General features: G+C 39.3%; 1 protein-coding gene across 1 annotated transcript in view; it reads left to right on the top strand.

Annotated features, from left to right (window-relative positions):
• The window catches only part of LOC150079619 (secretin receptor-like), a 122,792-nt gene that overhangs the window by 23,998 nt on the left and 78,325 nt on the right, over positions 1 to 20,469 (top strand). The window contains exons 3-5 of the mRNA XM_090383138.1: positions 1,640 to 1,750; positions 10,226 to 10,371; positions 20,090 to 20,184. Of these exons, the coding sequence (XP_090239264.1) occupies positions 1,640 to 1,750; positions 10,226 to 10,371; positions 20,090 to 20,184 (352 nt within the window). The remainder of the gene's footprint in view (positions 1 to 1,639; positions 1,751 to 10,225; positions 10,372 to 20,089; positions 20,185 to 20,469) is intronic.

The raw sequence follows: 20,469 nt of genomic DNA, 5'->3' as shown, positions 1-20,469 counted from the left end.
TAACCATACTGAATCAACTGCCTGGTGCTCTGAACTTTTTGGGCACCTTCACAGTGCAGATTTGGTGGTATTGTAGTTTCAGCAGTGTAAAACTGTCACTGTGCCAAGACATCACAACATCTGGATGCAAACAGAAAATCCTTGGTTTGCTTTTGCATTAAATCATTAGGCTTCACTTGGATAATCTTAACCTGGAGAATGAATTCTAATGAAAGCCTTAACTTATTTGTTAAAAGTGAATTACAAGGTAGTAAAACAAATTGTTTTATTATAGCAATTTATAACCTCTTTAGTTCTATTTTTTACAAACAGTCTTAAATCACCCCATGAGTAATTTTCACTCTATTTATGTTGTTTAGTTACTCTTAGTAGCTGTTATGGACTATGACAGAATTTAGTTCTCTTAAGTGGGGACTAAAGTGGAAAGTAAATCATTAGTCTCCATTTGGACTTTATTACCCTTAAGTACTGAGAACTGGCCAGCAGCATCATCACTTATTGCTCCTGGAAGGTTCTGTTCCATCTGCTCTTATTACAGAAACTTCTCCTTTTCCCTCTAACATTTGAGCCATCTAATAAAATTTACCTCATCTGGAACCAAAGCATTTGGTAGCTGTGATCCTACCTGCCTGTTCATGCAGGTAGGAGTGTATTTGGTGGTGGGCAGAGGGGGCATATACCCCCTTAACCAAAAAGGTGAAATTAAAGAAAAAGAATGCAGGAGGCATTCTAAAAAAAAAAAAAAAATTCAAAAGCCTGGTCGCTATGTCACTCCTTATGATGATACCTGGATATGCCACTGCATTCAGGTATGTTCCTTGGTATAATGTAAGCGTAAGGGTGCTTACACATAAAATGCGGGTAGCCACTTACCTGGAACCAGCGGCTACATGCAGCTGAAGCTTCTTGCTGGCTATGAACACATAGAAAGCAGTTGACTAGTGCAACTTCTTGGTATGCGATGGGGTAAGTTTTGTACTGGTCAACTGCTTTCTATGGTTCATAGCCAGTGAGAAGCTTCAGCTGCATGTTGCTGCTGGTTCCAGGTAAATGGCTGCCTGCATTTTACATGTAAGCACCCTTACTCAAGAAACTTCTGAGCCCCTAGAGTTGTTCTTTTCCAGGGCATCTGGTTTTCAGACTCAAGTCATCCAACAATATGCCAAGTATTGAAAGATCTTTGCACTACATCTACCCAACGCTTCTCATACTGAAATGTATCATCATTTGCTAGAGATAGTTCTGCTTACATGCCACAGCAAGTACAAGCAAGACTATGGCTTACAGGTAAATCCTCCCCTTTCCTCCACTTGATTTTTATCCTCTTGTTTGTGCTATGCTTGCCATTTAGAGTGGAAAAATTAACTTTATTCCCTCTTCTTTAACATCACTCATGACTGTGCAATGTTGCTGTGACTTGCCACAAGAAAGGTTTTGCTATACTGATGTTGGTCTCTTAAAAAAAAAGGTCCATGATAACCCTGAACCACCTCTTGTATAATATGTATGGAATGTACTTTCATTATAATAAATTTATGAGGTTGCTTAACTTCATTTATATTAACCCTATGTACTGTATTTTTATGACTGCTAGTTTGCTAGTAATTAATAACAATGTATATTTGAAATATTCTTTCAGGCATTTACTGTCCAATAATTTGGGATCAAATAATGTGTTGGCCTTATGTTATGTCAGGAAAAGTGTATCGTCAGCAGTGTCCAGATTATATTCAAGGTTTTAATCCAGCTCGTAAGTGACCATCCTTCTCTCTCTCTCTTTCTCTCACTGTCTTTTTTTTTAATATTGTAGCACCTATAATTCTTCATCCGTGATTCACAATATCTCCATATTTTAATGAAATTCAAAGTTATTCAGAAGTGAGAAAAGCTAGCTCCCAAACAAGGAGATTTGGTCCTGAAGGCCACATAATAACATTCATCATGCTAGCTAGCCAGCACTTCCCTGATTCTATAGCAAATGATGTTGACAATGATTATTTGCTTTTCCCTACCACCATGTTCCTCTTATGTGGTTTTGTATGAAAGATACAGAGAGCAAGTGAACAGCGAGAACTTGGCTTTCTAAAACTTAATGCTACAAAACACCCCCAGGGGCTCACATCTGGTGAGTATGGGCTTGGCACACCCAGGGTCCTGAGCTGGATATCATCATTCTTCTCTTTCTTGGTGATTCCCTTCTACTTCTCTCTCTCTCTCAGGGTAATTCAGAAATTTTTTTTTTTTGCCTGGTGCAGCATAATCCTCAGGCTTCCTTGCACCATATGGCTAATAATAATAATAAATGGATTTTCTGTTGGATCTGCCTTATACATAGTTTCACTTTCCCTTTTGAGCAAAACATGCCATCACTCATAAAACCACTTTATTTTATTAATTGCTTTGTTATTTTGTGTTATTTAGTATCCATATACTCTTGTGTTTTTGGTGTGCCAAAAGCAACTAAGATTATGAAGCATTCGTGTATGCATCTGTAAACCAAGTGTGTTATGTAGTTGGTTTACCTTTTTTCCCGGATAAAAGGAAAATGCCATTGCTCACTATATGCAAAGGTTCCAGTAATTTTGCTATCCAAAGAGCTGGCAAATGGATGCAGTTGCTTTTGTGTTAACATGGTCCCGCTCCGTGATAATGAAACATACAATCAAATAGAAAAGAACTATGTTTAGTCTGCAGAGGGGAAAAAAAAGTTAAAAAGCTAAGCTTAAATCACTTCTAGACAATAAATAAATATGTTGATCTGCACAAACAAATGAGCTCCATTGACTCCACGATATCTTACATTTTTGCTAATATAAAAAGTACAAACAAGGTTTGCCAGCATGGCCCATAATCAGTCACGGATGAGTGCCAAAGAAGAAAAATAGTGTCAGTTGGTTGGTAAAACTTTATAAACAGATAGGTTCCCTGAATCCATTTGCCATTAAAAAAAAACAAAGATTTTTATTGAAAAAAAAATAGAAAAGACACAAAAACAAAAACCACAACATTTTGGTATCTTTTGATATAAAACAACATGTTTACTATGAAACCATTGGAAGAAGCTACATACAGGGTGTTTCAAAAGTGATGGTCAATAATTTAAATGTGAACTGTACAGACTACAATATGCAAAAAAAGCCCAGTAAATATGGGTCCTTAAGTGAATTGTTTTTGAGATATTGCACATTTCTAGTTAGGATCCACCATTGACAAGGTGAACTGTATAGAGTTGGGATCCACCACTGACTTGTTTGTTTAGGTTAGGTTATGCTCATTCTCTACCTTTCCCCTCTCTCAATGCTCTGAGACATAGCAGGCATACTAGTACTTGTCAAAGGAAGTCAACATGCAAAGAGGTTACAGCAACGAAGAGTATGCAGACATGCACTTCATGTATGGTAAAGCCAACAGCAGTGCACTCGAGGCTGCACATTTGTACCAAGAAGCATTTCTCTGCCGAAGGCACCCCAACAGGTGCACATACATCAGGGTACATCAATGCCTTAGAGAACATGGGTGCTTCACACACGGAGTGCATGCAGGTTTACCCAGAAGCATAACATCTGATGTTGAGGAAAGGGTGTTAGAAAGAATAGAACAAAATCCAGGAATTTTGACAAGGAGGGTTGCTCTGCAAGAGTGTGTACTGAGTCATAGGGCAAATTTTACACTGCCAATTACTGTACCCCTACCATATCCAGCGTGTACAAGGTCTCAGCAATACAGACTATCCTCCCAGAGTGAACTTCTGCCAGTGGATGCAACGTGTCCTGAACCCCAAATTTTTAAACAATATTTTGTTCACCGATGAAGCTGGGTTTCCTCATGATGGATTTTTAATTTTCATAACTGTCACGTTTGGTCCGATGAAAATCCTAATGCAATTCACGAGTCACAACATCAGTAGAGTTTCTCGTTAAATGTCTGGGCAGGACTACTAGGAGACTGTCTAATTGGACCACACTTTCTGCCAAATAGGCTAACAGGAGAGCTATACCTTCAGTTCCTGCAGATCGTTCTTCCAGATCTCCTTGATGATGATAATGTTCCACTTCAGCAATGCCAGAACATGTGGTTTATGCATGATGGTGCACCGGCACATTTTTCTCGAGTTGTGACTCAGTATCTAACTAGAAAGTATGGTCAACGGTAGATATGTAAATGTGGGCCTGTAATGTGGCCTCCCAGATCACCAGACTTAAAATCCTATGGATGTTTGTATCTGGGGTCATGTAAAAAGCTTGGTGTACACTTGTGACATTAACACAGTTGAGGAATTACAGCGTCGGGTTGAAGGAGTCTTTCAGCAAATCAGAAATGACCCAGGAATGCCTGAGAGGATTCGCAACTCAATGCAGAGAAAACTACAAAGCTGTGTATGGATGCAAGGACAGCATTTTGAACACCTTGTGTAACATCCTGTAACATGTAACATCTTTAAAATCATGTGGTGTTGAAATGAAAAATTAAAAATGTATTATCTTATGTTTAATTAAACCACCCTTAGCAAAGGATTCACAGCTTTTTGCTAAACTAGTGCTCCCATAGTCAGTTGTGGATCTTAACAGAAAATGTGCATTATCTCGACAACGGTTCATTTGCAGCTCGATGTTCACTGGTACTTTTTTGTTTATTTAATTTTTACTTTTCAGCTTTAAATTATTGACCATCATTTTTGAAATACCCTGTATAACTTAAAGAAATTATTTATGGATAATTTCTTTAAGTGTAAAGTGTGTTTAGGGTCAGATGGTACTAGGGGTATCCCCCATCTCCACGTAGTTTACATTGTCATGTGATACAGTTTGTTGTAAAGGCCAGAGATTTAAAGGTGTGTAGATCTTGTGGTGTGTGGTGTCGTGTACTGTTGTTCCTCTGGCCATTTAGCTGCCAGACCCCTACTGAGGCCCGAAGTTGCCTGCACTTCACCCTGTGGATGCAGACCAGGTACCCAGTAGTTTGCATTTTATTCTGGCAAGTCCTGCCACCTAATTTCCTGAGATTTCAGTGGCTAGGATCAAAAAAAAAAAGAAGAAAAAAAAAAAGAAAAAAAAAAAGAGAGTGAGGTTGTGATGATCGCTGGATGGGTAGAGCACTAATATTGAGAGGCTGAACATGTGAGCGAATTATAATTTAGAAAAGATTAGCTTTTGACATGTGGGGTACACTAGTGTGCAGATAGAGAGGGGGGAGAAAGAGAGAGAAAGGGGTCAATAGTGAAGTGAAGACAACCCCAATCGAGGTCAGTGGGGAATACTCATGCTCCACCAGAGGGGGGAAAAATATAGAGAGAGAGAGGTTGTGATGATCGCTGGATGGGGAGAGTGCTAATATTGAGAAGCCAAACATGTGGGTGAATTATAATTTAGAAAAAATTAGATTTTGACATGTGGGGTATGCTTGGGTGCAGATAGAGAGGGGGGAGACTGAAGACTGGGGGGGAGAAAGAGAGAGGAAAGGGGTCAATAGTGAAGACAACCCCAATCGAAGTCAGCGGGGCATACCCATACTCCACCAGAGGGAAAGAGTAGGGGGTGGCGAGGAGACGGGGAGCTGTCACTTCCCCCTCACCAGGGAAGGGAGAGAAAGTGGGCTAGACAAGGGAGCCAGCTCAGATTGCCAATAAGGCTTGGCAGCTGTATGTCTGTGATTTAGTCTCAGCTACGTCGGATCCATGGGTTTAAGGATCTGGGACAGGTCCTAGCAGTAAGTTTGGTAGTCCATTCCATGCTGGGAATTTCTGGGAAGAAGCATCCTCGCTGGAGATTTAGTCTCCAAGATCTCCATAAGTCAGGTGGTAAGTCTCTCATGGGAAAGGTCCCGTCCATGTAGGCTTTCTTCTTTTGCTCTCTCTGCAGCAGATGGTTGTCAGTTTGTATGGTTAGTTTACAGTAGCCATCGTTCATGAGGTTGGTGAGTGCAAGGTTGCGACTTCTAGGTTTAACCCAACCGTAGTTTGTGCCGGCAGGTTTTCTATGGTTGTTGTGGTGGTGGTGGTAGGTGTGGGAGAGTCCATCTTACATTGAAGAGGTCTTGTGCATATTGAGTGAAGGCACTGTAGGTGTCTTTTTCAATTAGTAGGAGGTGCTACTGATCGTGTAACATTAGTTGGGCGTTAGTGATGAGTCGGCATTGGAGGTCCTCATAGAGTTCACAGTCTATGAGGACCTCTGAGAGTTATAACAACCTCATAGAGTTATTATTAGCTATATGGTGCAAGGAAGCCTGAGGCTTATGCTGCACCAGCCAAAAAAAAAAAAAAAATTCCCGAGTTACCTTGAGAGAGAGGGGGGGGGGGGGGAATCACCAAGAAAGAGAAGAATGATGATATCCAGCTCAGGATCCTGGGTGTGCCAAGCTCATACTCACCAGATGTGAGCCCCTCGGGTAACTAATACATGAGGTGTCTCCACGTTTCCCATTGGCCACAGTGGCATTGAGGGGGTGTCGCTTAATCCAAATCCCTGGAGTTTCTCTCTTATGGTACCATGTACAGTTAACAGGTAGGTGACGAGAAGTCCAGGTGATAGCGAAGATGGGTAGTTTAGGTATACATACATTCTAGTTGCACTTTGGGAATGAATTTTTTGGTTATTTCACCTTAACTGGATGCTTGCCAGTGATTTTGCCATGTCAGTTGGAGGTGCACAGAGAGGCAGAATATTCTGCTTTGGGGTCATTTCGGGGGTCTACATTGAAGTCCAGGTGGTTGGCTCCTCGTCCTTTGGAGAGTTGATATGTTAAGCCATGGAAGACGATCTCTAGGTCAAGGGGCATAGCCCCTATTAGGGCCTGGAGGGCATGCGTACTTACTGTATTACAGGCTCTTGAAATTGTGAGGAGTATATACTGCTGCTTGGTCTCTAATTTCCTTCTATTGATGGCTGTGCTGGCCTTGCAGTACCACACACCAGCAGCATATGTTATGGCAGGCAGGAATACGGTTTTGTAAACTAGTTTGAGGGTTCTCTTCCGCAGGCCCCAGTCCCTGTAGGAGACCCTCACGAACAGAGTTGAGTATCCTCTGATCTTCTTCTGTATATAGGTCAGGTGGAGCATGAATGAAATGTCATTGTCTAGAATGACTCTGAGGTGTTTTAATTCCTTTGTGAGCTTTATGGTGGTTCCTTATATTCGAATTTGGGGTGGCCTCCTAATGTCCAGGGTACCTTTTAGCAATATTGAGTTGGTCTTGGTTGAGGATATGCTGAGGTTGTTATCATCAGCCCACTCCTGTAGGATGTTGATGGTGCGGGTGGCTGAAGCTTCCAGCATAGCTCTGCTGTCTTCCTGCAGTACCACGGTCAGGTCGTCTGCATATGCCTGAGATGGCAACACAGCCCAGGTCTATGTTCAGAAAGCTGTCAAGGACCATATTCCAGAAGAGCAGACCCAAGACTGAGCCCTGTGGGCAACCTCTGAAAAAATGTCTGGAGATGGAGCAGTAGGGGGATTCAACAATGACTGATCTGTTGGCAAGGTATGTCTTGATGCATTTATAAAGGTTGACTGGGATGTTGGCCTTCCGGAGTCGGCCGAGGACGCTTGGCTATCATAGGGTGTCAAATGGCTCGGCAAAATCTGTTACAATTACCAGTAGGTATTTGTTATATGTGACATCTTCCAATGTTTTACAATAAACATGGAGTTCTTTTTTTTCAAAATATGAATCTGTTATCTCCAATTTTAGCCAAAGTTTTCATGAAAAAATACAAACATCAGAATCAAAAATTCTTTGAAAAAGTTAACACCACCCTTAAAGTTTTGTTGGGGGGGGGAAGATACGTTGATATTGTAGTTATTTTTAACCATAGCTGTAAAATATTAAGTAATTTTTTTCAACATACTCAACGAACAGAGTCCTACAGCTAGCATAGTGATTGCTATATGGAACATTGTTGGGTCTTTTTTTCATGTGGTAACTGGATTAGTCAGTTTCGGTTTGCATGGCCTTACTCCTGAAAACATGGGTGTTTCATCCAGAAAAACCAGCAAACACACAATAGAGTATATGTAGTTTATAGACGTAAGTATACTTGACTTCATTGCTTTAGTTGCCTTGGTGCAAAATCAAAACTCAACCAACACTACTCAAAAATCATATTTAAAAATAGAAATTTTTGAAGTTGTCCAGAAATGTTTTGGATATTTATACCAGTAAGAACACAAGCATTTCTAGGATGGTATACCAGAAACCTACAGACACATCAATATTAATGAAATAACAAGTAATATTAGTGAAATAAACAGACACATCAATATTAGTGAAATACAAATGATCATATCCATACTCAGAAGATCATTAAATTACAAGTACTACATGCTCTTAGAATATACCAAGGAGATTAAACAGTGACATTAATTATACTAGATTTATTACAAAAGGAAACAGTCACCTGACATAAATGAAAAGATCATTAAAGATACCAAAAAATTCATCAAACAGAGTATAAGAAACCACTCAGATAACATTTGGTCATTAGCTAGTAACCCGTAACATGGGTTATTAGCACTAATTTAAAATTAAAGAAACAGATATGCACTGCATTTGTTTACATAATTAGTTAATTGTGAGCTAAATGATTGAAATACACAAAAAAAAAATTTACAATGTCTAGTACAGTAACTGAATTGACTATCTGTCTATTTTTGGAATCTGCTTTGGGATTCCATTGTCAGGCCATAACAAAACCACACAGTTTTTTTTTTTTATGTTGACCTGTGGCTTTAACTTATAAATTCATTTGTGGCTTTAATCTCAATGTGGTTTTAACTTGTAAATTCATTCCTTAGTTATTATGTTAAGTGTTTACCATGGCAGAAGGATCCACAGGGTTCTGAAACATAAGGTAGTTTAATGAATTTATTTATTATTTACTAAATGTGTTAAATTATGCTAATTTTATGCAGTGCAGAGTTATCATTTCCTAAATTGTTGATTTTTGCATACATACATATTGATGTCCTTCAGCCTTGTAATTTTAAATAAGACTTCCCCATTTTGCTAAACAATAATGGACCTATTAAATAAATGTTCAAATAAATATTCAAAAAACGTTTGCTATATTTTATTTTCCTGTTTCATTTGAATGTTTAAATCAAAGCCATGACATGTTTAATTTTATTGTATAATCAATTTGATGGTCAGCTTTTTCCACTCAATTAACAAATTCATTAACAGAGATCTGTTTCTTTGAAGTGATATTAGTATTAGTAACGGCCGCATGGTGCAAGAAAGCCTATGGCTTATGCTGCACCAGCCAAAAAAAAAAAAAAAATCCGAACAAAACAATGATAAAAACAAAAAATAAAATAAAATAAAATAAATAACTAAATAATAATAATTAATAAAAAAAAAAAAATAAATAAATTAAACGTATCATCCTATGCGCTTCCCTTACCCGAAAGTACTATCCAGATGACCTTTGAATTTCCCCAAACTGTCGGCCTCTACCACCCATGAAGGCAACTTATTCCAGTAATTTATAACTCGCTGGCTAAAATAAAATTTCCTGCAGTCCAATCTAAACATTTCCCCCCGTAACTTGAATTCATGTCCCCTAGTTCTAGCATCATTTATAATCTTGAAAATTTTGTCCTCATTCATTTTACTGATGCCTCTCAGAGCCTTAAACACCTCAATCAAATCTCCTCTAAGGTGTCTAATTTCCAAACTCTGCAACCCACATATTCGAAGTCTTTCTTCATAAGGACGCCCTTTTGCCGATCTCACCAGGCGAGTTACCCTTCTTTGCACCCTTTCAAGAAGCTCGATGTCTTTCTTTAGGTGCTGTCTCCATACTTGAACACAGTATTCCAAGTGTGGTCTAACATAAGCCTTATATAATGGGATTATCACATCCCTATCTCTACTTGCAAAAGTTCGATAGATCATCGATAGGACACCATGGCCCTTCCCTGCAACCTGTTTACAATGCTCAGAGAATTTCATGTCTGACCATATCGTAACACCCAAGTCCCTTTCCTCCAGTACTGGGTTTAGTTGAACTCCACCAAGTGAATAAGTTTTTTTGGGATTACTGTTTCCCAGGTGTAATACCTTACACTTTGTTGGATTAAAGCACAGCTGCCATTTTTCTGACCATTCCTGAAGTCTATCTAGGTCTCTGACTACAGTGATATATGGCCTTGCATAAATATGAGTGTGTATTTTGTTTTATTGTATATAATATAATATCACATTAAATTATTTTTATTTCTTCAGAATATGCTTACAAGAACTGTACTGAGAGTGGTGAGTGGTGGGTGAATAAAGATACACATATGCCATGGACTAATTATACATTATGTTCACTACGGAATGATGATAACATTGGAAATCTGAATAAATACAGCATTTCTCAGTTGGAGGTAAGTATATATTTCATTCTCTGATATTTTTGTTATCTACACATATTTATTTATTTTTTATTAAAGTACAAAATACTTGGTTGTTGTTGTTATTTGGTTTTTAGGAGCATTAGCAACTAAGGCCATATTGCTCCGGTGTGGTGGTCATTCCCTGACCTTTCCGCATGCTCTGTATTTGGTGGTGACGGGCTCGAACCCCGGTCTAATCAAGAAGCTTGTGCTACGCACTAGTGCTCCTTCCCACCTGGCTACGGAGGCGCCTCAAAATACTTGGAAATTTTTGAACTGTTAGGGTTCCTGGAAAGGAATGAACATCTTCAGATTTGGTAGCATTCATGAAATGGAGAAAGAGTATATCACTGAAGACCAATCATCTTGTGCACATCACTTTAATCTAATCTTCAGTGACCATTTCTTTATCAGAAATTTGAAGACGATATACCTATAAAAATTAAGGTCACTCCAGGTGGTTTGTTTCAAGATGGTACCAAATTTATGCCTAGACAAAGAAGTCATCTAGGGTCTGTAATTTTGAAGAGCCTGCAACATTTCCTACCCCAGGTTGTGTGTTTATCCAATATTTTTAAAATATAAAAATATTGATGTGAATATCAATATTTTTATATTTTATTAATTTTATTAATGCAACACACAACACGCACAACTCTAGATGGAAGTTTATTACAACAATCAACCACCCTCTAGTTTAAGACAATTTCCACACATCCATTCTGCAACCATCCTTCCTCAGTTTGAATTTATGTGTGTAGTCTGGCAAGAGGAAGGATTCCATCTGCATTGAGCTTACTCAATCCTTTCAAGGCCTTAAACAGCTCAATCACATCTCCTTGCAGGTGTGTAGTCTCCTGATGCTGCAGTTTACAAAACTGAAGCCTTTCTTGGTAAAAGCATCCTTTTACTCCCCTCACCAATCTTGTTACTCTTCTCTGCACCAGTTCCAACATATCTACATCCTTCCTAAAATGAGGCTTGCAGACCTGTGTGCAGTATTCAATATATGACCTAACCATTTTTTATACATAGGGATAAAACCTCCCGACCCCTGCTGGAAAAATTCATATATATCATTAACAGAACCCCATGAGCTGTAATGGCAGCATGTGAGTACTGTTTCATATCTGACTGCATGGTTAACCCTTTGACTTTTACATTTTCCATTGCCTGGGTGTGGTACCACACAGTTGGTATGTTAACTTGGGATTACTGCTACCCATATGCAGTACCTTGCATTTGTCAATATTAAACTTCAGTTGCCACTTCTCAATTCATCTGCTTTGTTTGTTTGTTTGTTGTTGGGTTTTATTGGCACATTAGCAACTAAGGCTATAATGCACCAAAACCTGGTCATTAAAAAATAAATTTTTTTTTTTTTTTTAGTGGCCTAACGAATTAGGTCACCAAGTCAAAGTATAAAAACAAGTATAAACAGTAAACGACAAATATCAGTAAACAAGTAACATTAACAAAGTAGATTTTTTTAAATACGAGTAAAATGGTTTACTGATTTCAAAAAGCTAAAAATAGCAGACACATGGTCATTGTCAGATAAAATCTGACTGAGTGTATATGGCTCAGTCAGATGATTAAAAGCGGTAAAATGGATATTACTAAAATCTGGACAATCAATTCATCTGCATAATTTGTCTAGATCTCATTATAGTAGCATATCACGATTATTGTGATTAACTATCCTGCCATCCTACGAACTTAGACATTAAACCTGATATGCCTTCATCAACATCATCAATAAATATAGTAAACAGCAATGGTCCAAGCACTGAACCATGAAGCACTCTGATATCAGCATTAGTCCAAGAAGAGCAGTGCCCATTGATAACCACTCACAGTCTTCTCCCAGTCAACCATCCCTTTATCCACAGCAGCAGCTTGCTCTTAATGCCACATTGCTCCAATTTGTATAACAGTCTTTTATGTGCAACAGTATCAAAAGATCTTCTGAAATTTAAGTATTTGTTGCAAAAATTATTTTTTGCATCCAGTTTCTTTGTTGCTGTGTAATATTATCCAATTAAATTGGTCAGACAAGTTTGCCCTTTAGCAGATTCATTCTGGGACTGCAGTATAATTGCATTCCTGTCTATATGGTCCTGCATTACTTCTTTAACCAGTGACTCCATTATTTTCCTTGAAATAAAAGTCAAGCTAAACAGGTCCGTGATTACTTATTTCTCCCTATGATTCCGCCCTTTCTGAATTAAGGACAGATTTGCACATCCTAAATGGGCAGCCAGGAAAGCCCATGGTGTGTTATCAATGATTTATTGAACATTGTCCTGTAGAAATAGGAAGGTCATAATCCCACTGTACAAGGCAATTGTAAGACCACATTTGGAATACTGTGTTCAAGTATGGAGACCTCATTTGAAAAAAAAAAATCAACTGTTTTGAAAGATGGGCAACTTGCATGATGAGATCAGCAAAAGGGTGACCATATGTGGGAATACTCCATTTATATGGGCTTCAGAGCTTGGTAACCAGTCATCTTGCAGATGACCTGATTGAGGTTTATTAGGCTCTGAGAGGAGTTAATAAAATGAATGAAGGTAGAATTTTTACTGTTATAAAGAATTCTAGAGCTAGGGCCCATAAAGTCAAATTTCAGGACAGGAGGTTTAGACCAGATTGAAGGAAGTTAGAATTAGCATTAGTAGTGGAATATGATGCAAGAAAGCAAGATTATACAGCATCGGCTAAACAAAAAAAAAAAACATTTCCCATTCACTTCAAAAGTTTGTCCAGTTCTTCCTTGAATTTATTTAAGCTACCAACTTCTGCAATGACAGATGGAAGTTTCTTCCAGCAATTAACCACTCGTTGGCTAAAGGCAAATTTCTGCACATTTATACTGCAACTGTCTTTCCTCAATTTGAATTTATGATCCCTCAAGTGTGTAATCTGAGCAGGGGAAGAATCCTACCAGCATTGAGCTTGATCAAACCATTTAAATCCTTAAACACATCAATCAGATCACTTTTCAGGTGCTGAGTCTCCAGACACTGCAATTTGCAGAACTGAATCCTTTCTTGGTAAGAGCACCTCTTTGTTCCCCCTCACTAATCTCTCTGTACTCATTCCAGCATCTCTACATCCTTCCTAAAATGAGGGCCTCCAGACCTGAATGCAGTACTCAAGGTGTGTGGCCTGACTGATGCCTTATTCAAAGGGATAATCAACTCCTTATCCCTGTTAGAAAAATTGCTGTATATCATTGACAAGGCACCATGAGCTGCCCTGGAAACCTGCCTGCACTGCTCAGAGAACTTCATAACTGACTGCAGAATTACCCCAGGTCTTTTTCATTCTCCACTACCCTGAGTATAGTAACACACAGTTGGTACATTATTCTGGGGTTACTGCTACCCATATGCAGTATTTTGCATTTGTCAATGTTGAACTTCAGTTGCCATTTCTCAGCCCATCTGCCTAACTTTTCTAGATCCTGTTGCTGTAGCATATTGTCATTAACAACCCTGCCAACCTTTATCATCTGCAAACTTGGACATTAAGCCTGATACCCCTTCATCCATATCATTGATAAATATAGAAAACAACAATGGGCCCAACACCAAACCCTGAGGGCTCCACTAATAACATTAATCCATGAAGAGCAGTGTCCATTAATTACTACTCTTTGTCTTCTGTCACTCAACCATCCCTTTATCCATAGCAGTAACTTTCCCTTAGCGCTCCAATTTGTGCAACAGTATCAAAAGCTTTCCTGAAATCCAAGTATATGATATAAAAATAATTTTTGCATCCAGTTCCTTTGTGTTGACATCATTGTATCCATCAAATTGGTCAGACAAGATTTCCTGTTAACAAACCCATGCTCTGTCTAGTGCCTTTTTTAGGCCTAGGCAAACTAGCATGTGCCTGGGCTCATAAATGACAATGGACACAGCTAAAATTGTAACGTGTGACATTATAGGGCTACAATGGGGTCTCGAAGGAGTGTTGCCAATTGCATTGTTGACATTTTAGTAACTACAATGTCAAGCAATATGATAAAAGCATTATGTTTAGGTCTTACTTCTCACTTCCTCGTGACCCCTCGAACTTCTTCAGTTACCTTCAATGGGGTTGGGACTCATGGGTTTTTAACCTCTGTTTTATGTAGATGGTATATTTTCGTTTTTGTCATTTTCTGTAGTGACTTTTTATATTTTATTTGTGTCAATTTTGATTTTGTTTTGTAGAGTATTAGTTGTTTCAAATTATTGGGAATAATCGAATAAACATCTTATTTTGCAATATAACTGAGTCTCTGAGTAACTAATATATTCTCCTAATTAGTCACCTTTCTTGATATTTCTGAAGTTAAGTTGTCAATGCAAATATATTCATCTGTATCAAATAACAAGTATTCAACTCTATGGTATTGAACAAACAGCCGCCTCATCCTAGAGCAGAATAGTATAATATCAGTAAATTAAAAAGCAGTGTCAAGCAAGAATAATTGTCAAGGTGACTTTTTGAATGCACCATTATCACCATGACTTCACAAACCGCACCAAAACCTATCCATTTATCATTATTATTATTAATCCAAAAACATCAGAAAATTAAAAAGCAGAGTCAAGCAAGAATTGTCAAGGTGACTTTTTGAATGCACCATTGGCACCATACTTCACAAAACCTATCCATTTATCATTATTATTATTATTAATCCAAAAACATTAAATGTTGATTTCATAATAAACATTTTTACAGGGGCCCCAAAAATACTTTTGCCTAGGGCCTGCATATCCTCAAGTTAGGCCCTGACTGTCTGAACTATAACTGCAGTGTTTTCTAGATGATTCTGCATTACCTCTTTAACCAGTGACTCCATTATTTAGCATTAGCATTAGCATTAGTAGAGGCATTTGATGCAAGAAAGCAAGCTTATGCAGCATCAGCCAAAAAAAAACCACTTCCACTTCACCCCTCTGTTCGTTCAAAATACCTGTCCAGCTGAGCCTTAAACATATTTAGGCTATCAACTTCCATGACAAGGGATGGAAGTCTGTTCCACCAACCAACCACCCACTGGCTAAAGGCAAATTTCTGCACGTCTATCCTACATCTGTCTTTCCTCAATTTGAATTTATGCCCTCTCAGGTGATTATTCTGAGCGAGAGGAAGAATCCCATCAGCATTGAGCATGCTCAATCCATTCAAGGCTTTATACACCTCTATCAGATCATCTCGCTGGTGCCTAGTTTCCAGACACTGTAATTTGCAAAACTTAAGCCTTTCTTCGTAAGAGCATCCCTTTGTTCCCTTCACTAATCTTGTTGCCCTTCTCTGTACTCGTTCCAGCAGCTCTACATCCTTCTTGAAATGAGGCCTCCAGACCTGTATACGGGTGTGGCCTGACCATTGCCTTATACAAGGGAATAATCACCTCCTTATCCCTGCTAGAAAAATTCCTATATCATTGACAATACACCATGAGCTACTCTTGCAGCCCGTCTGCACTGCTCAGAGAACTTCATATCTGCCTGCACAACCACCCCAGGTCCCTTTCATTCTCTACCACTGTCAGTGTAGTACCACAGAGTTGATACGTTGCTCTGGGGTTGCTGTTTCCCATGTGTAGTACTTTACATTTGTCAATGTTAAACTTCATTTGCCACCTCTCAGCCCATCTGCTCAACCTTTCCAGATCCTGTTGCAGCAGCATAGTGTCAGTAGTGTCCTTGACAACCCTGCCTACCTTTGTATCGTCTGCAAACTTCGACATTAAGCTTGATATACCATCATCAATATCATTTATGAATACAGAAAACAATAATGGACCCAACACTGAGCCCTGAGGAACTCCACCAATAACATTAGTCCACGACGAGCAGTGTCCATTGATTACCACTCTCTGTCTTCTCCCCCTCAGCCACCCCTTTATCCACAGCAGCAATTTGCCTCCAATGTCACACTGCTCCAATTTGTGCAGCAGTCTTCCATGTGCAACAGTATCAAAAGCCTTTCTAAGATCCAAGTATATAATATCAAAGTTATTCCCTGCATCCAGTTCCTTTGTGACTGCATCATAGTATCCAATCAAATTGGTCAGGCAAGACTTCCCCTTAACAAAACCATGCTGTGTCCGAGCTATAACTGAAGTCTTGTCTAAATGATCCTGCAATGCTTCTTTAACTAGTGCCTCCATTAATTTTCCTGGAACAGAAGTTAAACTCACAGGTCTATAATTACTTGTGTCAGCCTTTGATCCTCCTTTGTGAATTGGGGTCACATTTGCACATCTCCAGTCTGTGGGTACCTCCCCTGAGTCCAAGGAAGCTCTCATAATTATGGCTAAGGGTTTGCTTACTTCCTCTGCTGCCTCCTTTAATATAACTGGATAGATCCCATCCACCCCGGGTGCCTTTCTTGTGTTTATCTTCAACAATTTCTCCTCCACTTTACTCTCAGTTATTACAAGATTCTGTAGCTTACTGCTAGAGTTGAATACACCTCTGGCTTTCCCCTCGCTAAATAACTCCTCATGTGTGAATGTCGATGCAAAATATTCATTTAGTTTGTTAGCTACCTGAGGAGGATCATCAACAGTTGACCCATCGATATCAAGTGGACCAATCTGATTCATCCCCTTCCTTCTAGAGTTCACATAAGTAAAGAACTCTTTGCTGTTTTTCTTTGCATCCCTTGCCAAAGATTTCTCGTAATCTGCCTTCGCCTGCCTAACCTCCTTTGTAACTTGGTTACAGATCAACTTGTATCTATCATAGGCTTCTGTGACACGTGTTAATTTGTATGTATCCCATGCATTTTTCTTCTCTGCCATATGTCTCATTAGTTCATCTGACATCCATTTTGGCCTAAACCTTGAACAATATTTCTTAGTTGGTATGTAAAGCCTAGTAGCTTCCAAGATAAGTTCTTTGAATGCTTCCCATTTTGAATTTGCTGTTGGTAACATCATCAGTTGGTCCCACTGTATAGAATTTAAATACTGTCTCAGTCCATCGTAGTCGCCTTTACGAAAGCAATAACCCTTCCCTTTACCCCTTATGGTAGTTACCTCTTTGAGTAAATCCCACTTCAGCACACTGTGATCACTGCCCCCTAGTGGTTCATTTATCTGCAGATTCTTAATGCATGAAGAATCACTGCTGATAATCAAATCAAGAGTATTCCTCCCTCTAGTTGCCTCCCGAACATGCTGATGTAGAAAACCATCATCCAATAAATCCACAAAAGCCTTGCTGGTGTGTGAGTGACCAGCCCCCAAATTCCAGTCAATATCTGGGAAATTAAAATAAATAAATAAAATAAATAAATTTTCTGTTTATACTCCGGCACGACAACCAAGTCAGTAGAGTTTACAATAAATCGTCAATACAAATATTTATCGTATTTAGTAGTCACGGGCTTGAACCCCGGTCTACTCAAGGAACGCGTGCTATGCACTCTCGCTCCTGACCACTGGGCTACATCTCCCATTATAAGACTCTCTGATTTACTGGCCCACTCTATTTCCCTGTACAGTTTCTTATTATACTCATCAGAGTCATTAGGCCTATAGCACACTCCTACTCTCAATTTTGATCTCCCAATGCTTATGTCACACCAAACTGACCCGACACTGCCCTGTGCAGCGATGTCGACTGGCTTCATTTCCTTGGATTTTATGTATTTCTTAACTAATAGCATAACCCCTCCTCCCTTCCTATCCAGTCTATCCTTTCTGTAGACGTTGTACTCCCCAAATTCCAGTTCTGCATTCGTTATATCTGTGTGACACCATGTCTCTGATATCCCAACAATATCTGCCTTTGATGTTTTGAGCAATACCTCAAATTCATCAAGTTTATTTACTAAACTCCTAGCATTGGTGTACACACAAGTATACATGCACCTATTTCTATTCTTAGCTACCCTAACACAACCCATGTGTTTACTTGTACCGCAATGACTCCCAGTAGTCTCTGAAATATCCTGAATTTTGTTTTTCAGGCTTCTGCTCATTCCAATAGAAGCAGTGCAAGAATCTCTTTCACCTCTGCCGGTGGCTACTGTTAATCTATTCGTCTTTGTCTCCCCCCAAGCTAGCAGTTTTCCGACCCACCTAACACTGCCTCGATAGCATCAGCAAATATTCTTGCACCCTTTCTATTTAAGTGTATCCCATCCCTGTAGAAGCAATCTCTCCTGTTAACAAGTACAGTCCAGGCTGAAAAAAATTCTACCCCTTGAGCCTTGCATAATCTTTCCAGGGCCGACTTGATCGACAAGGCTCTCATCATATACTCCCTCCTATCGTGTCTGGGCAGAATTGCAGACACTTTCAAATTCAACCCTATTTCATGGCTTTTTTTCAACAGTGACCTGTACTTGTTAAGCAATTCTGCCGGTCTCCTACTCTTGATATCATTAGTGCCAACGTCTACAACTATATCACCTTTTGTGCCCTTAAAAGATGATATCTGCTCTACAACGTCATCAACCTTTGCCCCTGGCAGACATACCCTGGTTCTGTTCCACCTATCCTTTTTACAAAGTATGTTCCCCGTTTCCCTGACAGTAGAGTCACCAACAACTACTAGTTCCTTTGGGACCAGCGCATTCTGCCTTGGGGGTTGCCGCTGTGTTGCGCGATGACCAAGTGCAAGGTCTGGCGTTGATGTGGGCAGCTGAGAGCTTGATGGGCCCCTCAATTTAGTTCCTTCGAGGGCATCCACCCTGTCCTTCAAGTTCTCATATAGGCCCATAAGAACGCTGAGTTGTTGCCTGATTTCGATACACTCCTTGCATCGCGCGCGCACACAAAGACATCCCCCATGGCAATATCATGTCCCGTACCTGAATGCTCCACAAACATCATGCAAGCTGTGCATTTTAGATGGCTGTGATTCAGAAGGCAACTGCCCCCCTCAGTTCTCCTCTGAGCCACAGCACTTCCATTAGCTTGAACCTTTTGTTTTGCTGCTCCGGTCTGAGTCATGATTTCTTTAATTTAAATAAAATTTCAATTTCAGTTTAAAATTTTCCTTGGAACAGAAGTTAAACCAACAGGTCTGTAATTACTTGTGTCACCGTTTTATCCCTCCCTCCCTTTGTGAATTGGCAATATATTAGCACTTCTCCAGTCCATGGGGACCTCCCCTGAATCTAAGGATGCTCTCATAATTATGGCTAAGGGTTTGCTTACTTCTTTGCTGCTTCCCTTAATATAATTGGATAGATCCCATCCACCCCAGGCACCTTTCTTATGTTTAACTTCAACAATTTCTCTTTCACTTTTTTCTAACTAAAAGGTGTGGTTACAGATTATTAATTTATTTGTTAAAACTCAGGATTTTCCAATCATATGGTGTTCTGAATACTTTTGGTAGGAGAATGTATCATTCTAGAGTTCAACAGTGTGCATCACTTGGCTCTTGAATGCAACTCCTCCTATCATTATTTTTTATGGAACATTAGCAATTAAGTTATGCATTTTTAATTTATGTAGCGTTTTTCAGGACTGCCTAATATGCAAAACCAAGATATAAGTGTACTATTTATGCTAGTAGAAGAAAAGGTTATTTTGCCGTATAATACTACTTGCTACTCAAGTTAAAAAAAAAAAAGCTGTCAATCCCTACTGCTAAGTTTTTAGACAAATCCTAAATCCTATTTAATTAGTAATAAATTTGTAGTTGAAGCATGAGTTTGGTTTTATTCTATATTTCAGAAACATTTACCTGCAATAAGGGAAATTTCCAGGATAGGATATTCTGTCTCTCTTGCCACTTTGTTGATTGCTTTCCTCATCATTGCTTCTGTGCGGTAAGTGATGAATTCTTTATAATATGCTGTTTTTTTTTTTTTTAGGAGCATTAGCAACTAAGGCCATATTGCTCCGTGGATATGCGGTGGTCATTCCCTGACCTTTCCGCATCCTCCGTATTTGGTGGTGATGGGCTCGAACCCCGGTCTAATCAAGAAGTGTGTGCTACGCACTGCTGCTCCTTCCCACCTGGCTACGGAGGCGCCTGTTTATTTTGTATAGCTTATTTTTTGACTCTCACTGCCAATGGCTATAGATGTACAGAATCATGAACCAGGTGAGTA

The sequence above is a fragment of the Mastigoproctus giganteus genome, chromosome 10 (assembly GCF_048544385.1).
Source record: "Mastigoproctus giganteus isolate SK-2022 chromosome 10, ASM4854438v1, whole genome shotgun sequence".
NCBI classification, from domain to species: Eukaryota; Metazoa; Arthropoda; class Arachnida; order Uropygi; family Thelyphonidae; genus Mastigoproctus; species Mastigoproctus giganteus.
Note: the sequence above shows the minus strand (reverse complement) of the source record. Positions and strands in the feature narration are given on the sequence as shown.